The sequence below is a fragment of the Myotis lucifugus genome, unplaced genomic scaffold (assembly GCF_000147115.1).
Source record: "Myotis lucifugus unplaced genomic scaffold, Myoluc2.0 scaffold_107, whole genome shotgun sequence".
In the NCBI taxonomy this organism is placed as follows: domain Eukaryota; kingdom Metazoa; phylum Chordata; class Mammalia; order Chiroptera; family Vespertilionidae; genus Myotis; species Myotis lucifugus.
The window spans coordinates 315,005-325,222 of record NW_005871155.1 but is presented as its reverse complement, the minus strand read 5'-3'; the positions used below and the strand labels follow the sequence as shown (position 1 = coordinate 325,222).

At 43.7% G+C, this 10,218-nt stretch overlaps 1 protein-coding gene across 1 annotated transcript; it reads left to right on the top strand.

Annotated features, from left to right (window-relative positions):
* The first annotated feature begins 206 nt into the window (after nt 1–206).
* On the top strand, nt 207–7,237 carry EDN1 (endothelin 1). The gene is made up of 5 exons (XM_014459333.2): nt 207–710; nt 2,317–2,476; nt 3,869–4,027; nt 4,405–4,518; nt 6,008–7,237. The coding sequence occupies exons 1-5, from the start codon at nt 647–649 to the stop codon at nt 6,108–6,110; spliced, it is 600 nt and encodes a 199-aa protein (XP_014314819.1). The 5' UTR covers nt 207–646; the 3' UTR covers nt 6,111–7,237.
* The last annotated feature ends 2,981 nt before the right edge of the window (nt 7,238–10,218 follow it).

Here is a 10,218-nt window from a genome sequence, read left to right as displayed (position 1 = left end):
CCATCTATTTAAACGTACTCATACTTTTCATACCAATGGTATGACTTTTCTGGAGTCCCTCTTGTGATTCTTGAACTCTGGGGCTGGCAGCTTGCAAAGGGGAAGCAGACTCCAGCGCTGCACGGGCAGGTTTACCAAAGGTCTCCAATGGGTATTTTCTTTTTCTTAGCCCTGCCCCTGGATTGTCAGACGGCGGGCGTCTGCCTCTGAAGTCAGCAGTGATTTCCTCTAGAGCCCGGGCTTATCTCCGGCTGCACGTTGCCTGTTGGTGACTAATAACACAATAACATTGTCTGGGGCTGGAATAAAGTCAGAGCTGTTTACCCCCACACTATAGGGGTTCAATATAAAAAGCCGGCGGAGAGCTGTCCAAGTCAGACGCGCTCCTGCATCTGCTGGGGCGAGCGCCGCGAGGGTCCCTGGTCTCCGCTGCTGTCCCCGACGCCACCGGCTGCGCGCGTCCTCAGACCGCTCCCACTGCCTCTCTCCCGGCAGAAACTTCTTTCTTCCCCGCCGAGGAGCTCCGGGGCTGCCGGATCGGATCGCTCTGAGAGCAGAACAACCAGAAGCGCTTAGAGGAACTGAAGCAGCGTCTCTTCGTTTCTACTCTGGGCTTAGTTTGCAGGGAATTCTGATTGTTTTCAGAATGGATTACTTCCCCGTGATTTTCTCTCTGCTGTTTGTGGCTTTCCAAGGAACTGTAGGAACAGGTAGGCGCGTTGGCTTGTAAATCTCTGGATGTGAATGTCTTCTTATCCGCCTTAATGCTTTCCTTGCTTCTGCTTCCCCCCTTCTTTTTATTTCTGTAGCTCAGATATCAAGTCTCTGGAAATTACTACTCAAAGCTACTTAAATTTTCTAGTGGGGGAAAAATCCACTATTGAACACAATTGCTCCTGGAGCATTAAAATGACATTATTGTTATTGCACAGTGTACTTAATTGGCTTTTAACAATGAATTCAAGAAACGTAAAGACAAGCTATAATTTAGCCAAATGTATATTTGCAATGTATGTGTTCATACAGGTAATAGGACGCATAGGAACGGAGATCTTATTCAAATGCTGTTTTATTAGTGTGTTAATCTGCAAAATATTTAAACCTTTCAGCTTGAAGCCAAGGAATTTTATTCAAGCCATTCAAGCAATATTTGAGCAGTAAGATCACCTGCAGAACAGTCTGTTGAATAACCCCCCCAGGCTGTTTCAGGGCGAAGCAGATGTTTTCTTTAAAATTTGTCATTATTGACTGTAGGTTTCTTTTGGCAGATTTTTGGCACCCAGAACAGTGTGAGCTCTATCTTCAGTTTTGTTCACCTGTCCTGGGAGGGGAGCTGGGATAAGTCTTGGCTGCTTACAGATTTAGAAAGAACGTGTGCATCTGCCCAGTCCCCCTTCTAGGGTCAATGCACTTGTTTTGTCTTTTCATGACCCTGACTAAAGAGAAAGGATGTCAAGGGAATGAAAATCCTGGAATGTGTCTGATCATGTGAAATGTACAAAATTGGGCAGATAAGCTGCATGGCTAACTCATCAGGAAGAAGAGCTGGTGCTGCAGCGGGAGTGGGAGGCGGTGATCCCACACATGCCCGCTGCCCTGGGGACTCTGAAGTCAACATCCCCAGAGCCTTGGCTAGGTCCCCCGAGCCGCTGCTCAGCTGCGCCTTAGGTCAGTGGTTTCTGTGGAGGTGGCCGCCTGGAATGAATGTGAAGAGCGGCTTTCTCTTCTTTCCCTCCAGTCATCCCCCCAAAGTTCTTGACCTCCACCTAATTTCAAAGGGTATATATCACCTGGGCCACTCTCTGCCCTACACACATGTGAAGTGGTGGGTATGCCCCTAACCCGAAGGCCATTCTGCATGGGACAGAGGCTCCAAACCTAGGAACAGGCAGGGGATTTATTCAGTTCTAGCCTTTTTGTCATCTGTCAATTTTAAGCCACTGCAGGTTGTGCTGTCTGTCCTACTAAGTGTCATGCAGAAGCCAATCCAGATTCTAACAGGCAGCATTTACACGCATTTCCTTGAAGGTTGCTTCGAAGGGGCTGGTTACTCCCTTTCCAGGTGGTTGTTTCTTCTGCACTTGTGCAATCTCTCCGAAGGTCGATAAGGCAGTGGGGTAAAGGTGAAGTCATGGTAAGGAGGGAATAAATGAAGAGCCCTTTCCCTCTGCCCTTTCCCTCTGTGTTCCCTGCTGAGGGCAGGCTGTAGGCTTCATCTGCTCTGCTCTGCTCTGCTCGTCCTGGCGTCCATCTGTGATGCAGCGCACCCCTGGCCTCCGATGGGACACCCCCACTGACTGCTCTTTCTCTCCCCAGCCGTCTTGGGCGCTGAGCTCAGCACGGGGGCAGACAGCGGAAGAGAGGAGCCCTCTCCCAGTGCACCCCGCCGCTCCAAGCGCTGCTCCTGCTCGTCCCTGCTGGATAAAGAGTGTGTCTACTTCTGCCACCTCGACATCATCTGGATCAACACTCCCGGGTGAGTCTCTAGAGGGCATTGCAACCCTAGTCATTCCATTGCTCTGCCTTAACCAGAGAGGGGAGCCCAGTTACTTTTCTGGGAAGCATGCAGTTTGCTTTTCTGCCAACATGGAAATGACCCCTGGGGAGGGCGCAGTGCCCCTCCATTCCTGAAAAGAACAAGGCAGCTTGGTTCTTAGCAGCAGAAGGGAGGGTCTTCTGAGGCCTGTGGCTCAGACCACTCACGGCAGGAAGACTGTGAAAGAGCTGACAGCAAGCAGGAGGCTGCCACACATTCTGAGGAGAGACTTCAAGTGTGGGGACAGGGGAATGGTCTCTCAGTGGGATCTGCTGGGGTTCAGGGAATAAGTTGCTGAGGTCACATGGCTTCTCATGGGAGGGTAAAGACTTAAGAGGCAGAGAGATCAAAGAGATTCATAATCCAATCCCTCCACTTTATGTAGACAAAACCGGAGACCCCAAACATTGAAGCCACTTGTGCAGGAAAGAGTTCATGGCAGTGCTAGACTGAGAACCTGGGAGTCCTGACTCCTCTGTACTTTGCTGTTAGAAAAGCCCATTTCAAGACAGTAATAGAAACATGATCCATAGATGTTTCTTTTGCTTCCAGAGTGAAGAAGGCACTTTCCACCCTTTCCCCCTGAAAAGTAGTTCACCCATCAGAAGCAGTCATAAACAAAACCACCTTTATGGTGCCTGCAGGGCCCCAGTATAGTAAAGGATGACCAAAATCAAATCACATTAAACACACCTACAGAAGCCTCATACTTAGTAAGGTGGATAATTCTTCCAAGTGGAGGACTTTATTTCTTAAGCAAGAATCAAAACAAGCACATTGGAAATTACTGGAGAGCATTCTGGCAAGGAGTCCTTCTATGGTCATATCAGCAAATTGCAGACATGCCAACCTGGGCTTCCTCCCGCCCCCTCAGAGGGGACTTCTAGCCTTATCGTAGGATCGGAATTGAACATAGGTATTCCAAGTCTTGTGAGTCATGGTTTTCAAGTCCCTATACCCCTCCCCCCAATATCTATAGCTAAATGGAATGTTATAAAAGGAAGGAAATATGAAACAGATACTAAAACAGAGATGTCATAATTTTGGACCAAAAAACAATGCTGCTTGTGTCGAGAAGAAATTGAACTTTGTTAAGAAATGGAATGGAATTGAATTAGAAAACTGGTTTCTCCTGGTTGGGTATATACATACACTCAGGGCCCCTGACAGATGTGTGATCTTAACTTGTCACACCTCATGCTCCCAAGTTTTGCTACCAAACAGCATGTGGTGAGCTCTGTGTGTTCCAATGGGACGAGTTTACCCCATAGAATGCAGCGTTTTGAAGACTTTGAATCATGCTAATATCTTTTGTTTCTCTTTTGATAATAGGAAAATTGTTCCATATGGACTTGGAAACCCTCCTAGGACCAAGCGATCCTTAAAGGATTTATTTCCTACAAAAGCAACAGACCGGAGGGACAGATGCCAGTGTGCCAGCCAAAAAGACAAGAAGTGCTGGAATTTTTGCCAACCAGGAAAAGAACTCAGGTGAATAGAAATACCTTTGCTTTCAAACAGTTTTATGTTCTCCTGACCTCCTTCCTATTATAATGCTGCAAATAAGAAGCACAAACTTCCAGTAGTAAAATAAGTAAGCCATGGGGAGGTAGTGCACAGGACAGAAAAAATGCCAATATTATCGTAATAATTTTCCACAGTGACAGATGGGTACTAGACTTATGGTGATGATCACATCTCAAAGTCTATAAATGTCGAATCACTATGTTGTACACCAGAAACTAATATAATACTGAATGCCAACTATACTTTAATAAGTATTTTTAAGAAAAAGAGATGAACAGAGACATTGTGAACAAATGAAGGTACCATTGCTGAAATGTTTTTCCCTGCGTGTATTTTAACAGGGACCAAGACACTATGGAGAAAGGCTGGGCTAATCGCAAGAAAGGAAAGGACTGTTCCAAGCTTGGAAAGAAGTGTATTCATCAGCAGCTGGTGGAAGGAAGAAAAATGAGAAGGTAAGAGGCTGCTAAGAACCACTAGTTCCACCACCAATGCTAATGGGCTGCTCCCCCAGCCACTCTTAGTTTGACTGGAGAAAGGCTCAGGAAACAATAGCAAAGGGGCTCTTCATAGTCTATAGAGTAAAAAGAGCAAAGGAATCCCTCTCAAATCTTTTTTTGAAGGAGTTGAAAGCAGGTCGCTGCCGACTTTGGTGATCTTTAGCACACGCCCGTCAATCTAAAGGTCGATTTTTCCAAACAAAGTATATCTCTAGACACCTTTGTCATTTGGTCATACCCAGTCTTTGCCTCTCTGAGTCAATACTTTTCCCGAGAACCTAAAAATAATTTCAGGGAGAGGTCTCTCTCTCTCTCTCTCTCTCTCTCTCTCTCTCACTCTTTTTAAATCAAAGTGTCATGTATGATCAAGTTCTTCAAACAGCAGCAGTTACTCAAATGGCCAAAGGGAAAATAAAGTTATTAGGTAAGGTTGGTGAGAGTTAGAACATGCCGTTTTTAGGGTTTATTTATTTATTTTTAATAAGGGAACACATTTGGTGGAGCGCCAACACCATTCCCAAAAGCTCGCTCGTTTCCTCGTTAGGCATGAGCTGGGGCAGAGAGGAACCTGGGTTAGGCAACCCCATAGGCTTGCCTTGAGCAGCTCCACGGTGATGACCCTTTCAAACCCTAAACGTTGTGGAATTCACAACCTGGAGGGAAGAAACTTGCTTTCAGATCTGTCACATGTCCTCCACTTCCCTCTCATGGCCTGTGGACACTTTTCCTAGAAACCCAGTGGCAAGACGTTCTATGACCCAAGTGTTCTGCGCACAGGCCTGGCCGTCATGAACTGCTTCTGGGTTGTTTACTACGAGGCATGGGACACCCTCGGCTGTCTGTGGCTCCAGACTTGCCAGGGCAGTTTCCGCAGTTATGACCTCAGGCCACTCATGCTCCCTAGATCCCAGGATTACATAAACCAGTTTCTGAACTGACCTGGAAATTACTTTTTATCAGTTTCTGTTATATAAACTATTATATTTTGCAACTTGTCCCTCTTTCTTTCTCCTGTCAAAACAAACAAACAACAAAAATATTAAACCTTCCAAAAAAAAGTTTGTTTTAATTGTCAACATTTGCTTTGGGCCTATGTGTACACCTTTTAAAACTTTTTTCCCACTAAGGGTGGGATGGGGATACAAAAAAAAAAGAAAAAAGGAAAAGAGCTTACCTGTAGTTTACCTTAAAATTGTACTTTAAAATTGTATTTAATGCCCAGTTACCTTTAGATATGAGCACATTACTCTTTCTCTCTGCACCCCTTCCCCATTTTAGGCACCAAGACAGGCTTTATTTGCACCTGGGGTTAGCAAAGGCACCATGGTGGTGAAAGTTCAGAAACCAGAATTAAATTTGTTTGTGCCAGACTCTAATTTCAGATATTTCTTTTGCCCAGGAATGATTTTTTTAAAATCACATTTGTTTTCTCTTATCTTAATAGGTTGGAGGCCATCAGCAACAGCATCAAAACTTCTTTCCGTATCGCAAAGCTGAAAGCCAAGCTCTCCGGAGAGAAGAAAGTGACCCACAACCGAACACACTGATTACAGCCGTCGCGTCCAAAGCCTTCTCCACAGAGACAGCGTGCTGCGCGGCTGGCTGACCGCTCTCTCTCCACACTGGCCTGCATCACAGCAAAAGCATCCTTCCTACTTAGAGCATTTCTTGCTCCAGCGTGGCCACGGATCAGCGTCCTCCTTCTAAACATTCCAAAAACGGTTAAGGAGTCCCCCGACCCATCTTCATTGGCTTCCATCAGTGGTAACTGCTTTTGTCTGTCCTCCTTTGGAGTGACAATGGACCATTCTGAGAAAGCAGAGAGACACGATGACTTGTAAATTATGGTGGCTTCCTCCACAGGGAGGAGACTCCACTTGCCGGTGGGGTTCCTGAAGAGGGTAGGAAGGAAGTGTTTGTGTCTCACTCAGGCGCCCGGCACAGTTCAGGGAGAAACTGCATAGTCCAGGAAGAGATTTCCTAAGGAATGCACAAATTGAAAACATACTCGAGTTAAAAACAACAACAACTCCAAAATCTTTATTTTTTAATTCACAAAATGCAAAACTGAAACTGTTACTACTATAGATCAGGATGTGTTCCATAAATATGAGTCTACCTCACCTGTATTGCACTCTCGCACAGATATTTTCCCACCTTTAATTATTGCCTCCCAAACTCTTCCTCCTCCCCTCCTGTTACCCCCTCCCCTGATACCTCCATCCTAAATCCTAGTCTCTTAGAAGTCTTGTCTAATGCGTCAGTGGTAGATATAACATTTTCATGGTAATCTACTAGCTCCGATCCATAAGAAAAAAGATCATTGAATCAGAAGATTCCCTTACCTTGATTTTTGGAAACGCAATGGTATAGGGTTGTTTATGAAAGACATTGAAGCGTAAACGTTGGTTGTGCTTTAAAGCAGTAAAATTATTTTTCTTTATGTAACTGGCAAATGGAAGAGATTGGATTAAATTTTGATGTACTTATTTTTTTATAGATATTTATATTCAAACAATTTATTCCTTATATTTACCATGTTAAATATGTCTGGGCAGGCCATATTGGTCTATGTGTTTTTTAAAAATGTATTTCTGAATGAAATTGAAAAAATGCTTTGTTTTGCCTGTCAAGGTAATGACTTTAGAAAATAAATATTTTTTCCTCTACCGTATTGATTTTGAGTCATTTCTGAAATTCCTAAGAAGTGGGCCAAAGTGGTAAGAATTTTGAAGGGAAAGGATTAAAGCTGATTTGTAAGAAAGGTGACAATTAGAAGGAAAAAAGTCTTGGCTATTTTTAAAAAAAAGAACTTGATCTGCAACTTAGTTGCCTTTGGATCACATTAAAGTAAAATCAAAACTGAACCCAGCTTTAACCCCCCTGTCTTTCCAGAGTAGCAGCCTTCTGTTTCCCATTCACCTGAAAACACTCCAGGGACTTCATTCATTAGCTTTGCTTAGGCTACTAGGCAGGATCCAGCAGTTTAAGCTGATGTTGTGGTGAGAGGTGCTTTCTCCATTAATGGACTGAAGGAAGCAATGGCAAGGCGACCGCCCCAAATGTGCCCAATTATACAGTTTTACACCCGCGAGGAAATGGCTGGCTCAGAGCAAGCGAGGGGCCCCCAATGGCTTTATATTTGCACAGAGTAAGCATGTTGTTTATTCAGGAACACTGAGTACCCTTGATTCTTCATGGTAGCCCAGGACTGGACACATGCCTATGGAGGCAGAGGAACCAAACGCTGATCCTAGGTCTCCTGCAGCCCAGCACCACCCTCCTCTCCACTCCGCCTCAGCTGGCCCGGCAAGACCATTGTGGGTAGTAATATTGTAAATGGTTGTTACCAACTGAAGCCCATAGAGCCTGATCAGCTTATAAGAATCCTCACCACCCTTCTCTACTAGTGTCTGAAAGAATGTCTGGCATTCAAGAAATATTAGCTCACAGGGATCACTGTTGTCCAAACAGTGACGCATCTGAAAGATGTTAAATAACAGCCTTCAGGTGTGCTTCATTCTTTGTCAGTGTCCTGGACAGAGTTTCTATTCTTATTGGCATTGTTTCCCGTCTTTCACTTTTTTTTTTAAAGGGACAGTGCAATGTCTTTGGGGAATTGCTTATAAAGCTCACTTTATCTAGCGAACTGTTTTTTCAGTGTGTGGTTCCCGAGGAAACTGTGACAATTTGTACATTTTGACAAGGGACTTGGCCTGAATTTAGCCACTATTTCACCCTCAGCAACCATTCAGTCTCCCTGCGTTTTGAGTTTTCTCATCTGTTAAGGGGGTTGGGGTGGGGATTTCTCTAACAGCTTTCAGAAAGGCTGAGACCAAAAACAAGTTGTGTTGGGCATAGAGGACGTGGTCTAATACTTTTAAGAGGGATTGTAATAGGAAGAAACCACTGAGGAAAGAACAAAGGTGATAACATTTTCTTCCTCTTCATTTTAAAAAAATATTTTGACTTTTAAAGCTGCTTCCCCCAAGTTCCCTGCTTGAGTAACTGGCAAAAAAAGTAAAAAGTATGAAGCCACTCTCCTAGGGCATGAGGTTCAGTAGTAAAATAAATGAAAAGGTTCACAGAAAATGAATATTTTAAAAATATACAGAAGATTCAATATTATTCACGGCTCATGCCGGCTTGAGGGGTGAACTGATGGGACAGTCTGTCATACTTCCTGCAATATTTTTAGGCAAGTGTGCTTTTTGGAAGCCCATTTAGGACAGATTTCTCTCTTCATACTAATTGCCAGGCAGAACTTTGATCTCAGGACTCTCAGGACTCCAAGGACGAGAGGATCCTGGGTGGGCAGTGGTGACCTGTGGTGAAAGGAGGGGAGCCCACTAATGGATACTTCATCCCCCAACCCCAAGGGAATGACTTCTTTTGTGATGAAAACTATTGACTTTAACCCTGCCCCTGCTTCCTGAAATACGTAGGGCATTATATACCAAGTAGAGTTCTCAGCACTCAGGATATCACACTAAGCTAGAGCTCTGCTAGGAAGACCCTAACGATTTAACAGCGACCACTTATCATTGTAGAGGACTGTGTTTCCCATAGACTTTCACATCCCTTCTCCTATTGGACCCCCTCTGCCAACAATCTTTTTGGGATGTTGGGGCCATATTTTTATACCCATTTGACAGCCCAGGAAACGGATATACTGTGACTTGTCCAGACTCCTCCCTTCATTAGGCAAATAGCAATACTGAAACTCAGGACTACGACCCTTACTCCTTAAATTTTCCCAGAACCGAGGGGATAGCACTGGCCCCGAAGTTAAACTATCCTGCTAAAACCTAGGAGGGTAACGAATTTAATTATATTGAAAATCTTAAAACAGCACAACAACAGCAAATGGAACAGAATTCTTTTATTTTCAAGTGGTATTGAAATTTTGGGACATGCCTTTAAAAATAAAAGAAAAACAATTGTAACAGAGTTTGACTAAATTTAGATAAATTAACTAAACTTGTATTTAATAAAGTGAAATAATTCCACTGGAAGTCTCTTTCCTTAACCAAACAAGAAATCATTTTATAGCTCAAATGTTCTGCCAATTCCCTTTTTGCTACATGATCAAAAATGTGCTTTCACCATGTCAAGAATTCTCACTTGATATACACATAGAAATTGCTCAACCACCTGTCACCTTAAATATCTTCTTCAGGAACTTGATAAGATGCCAATTACTCTGCTATGGACATTGCTCACTGGTTTGTTCCCTCATAACTGGTTCATTTTGCTCTGAACAATGGCTATAGGTGGTGTCCCTCAGTTTGGTGAAAGACAAATGCACAAGACAATAAGAATATAATTTTATTCAGGATATTACAATAAAGAAAATGTTCATTAATGAAGAATATTTCAAGTGAAGGAAGGAGGTCTGGGATTTTACAGAGGCAGGTAGACAAGAAGTTGTCTACGAGTCTTGTGGGAGTCATGAAGAAGAATGGAGATGGTCTTCTCTAAGTTGTTGAGAAAGGATTGAGGGGATTAAGCAAGAGCAGGGTGGTCTTTTGGGGTTAGCCATTTCTTAGAACACAAAAGGGGAAGGGAATTTCTTGACCCTTGCTTTTGGGGAACACAGGGCTCAGATCAATTTCAACTTTATCATCCACCTTTTTGTTCAAGATGAATATCATT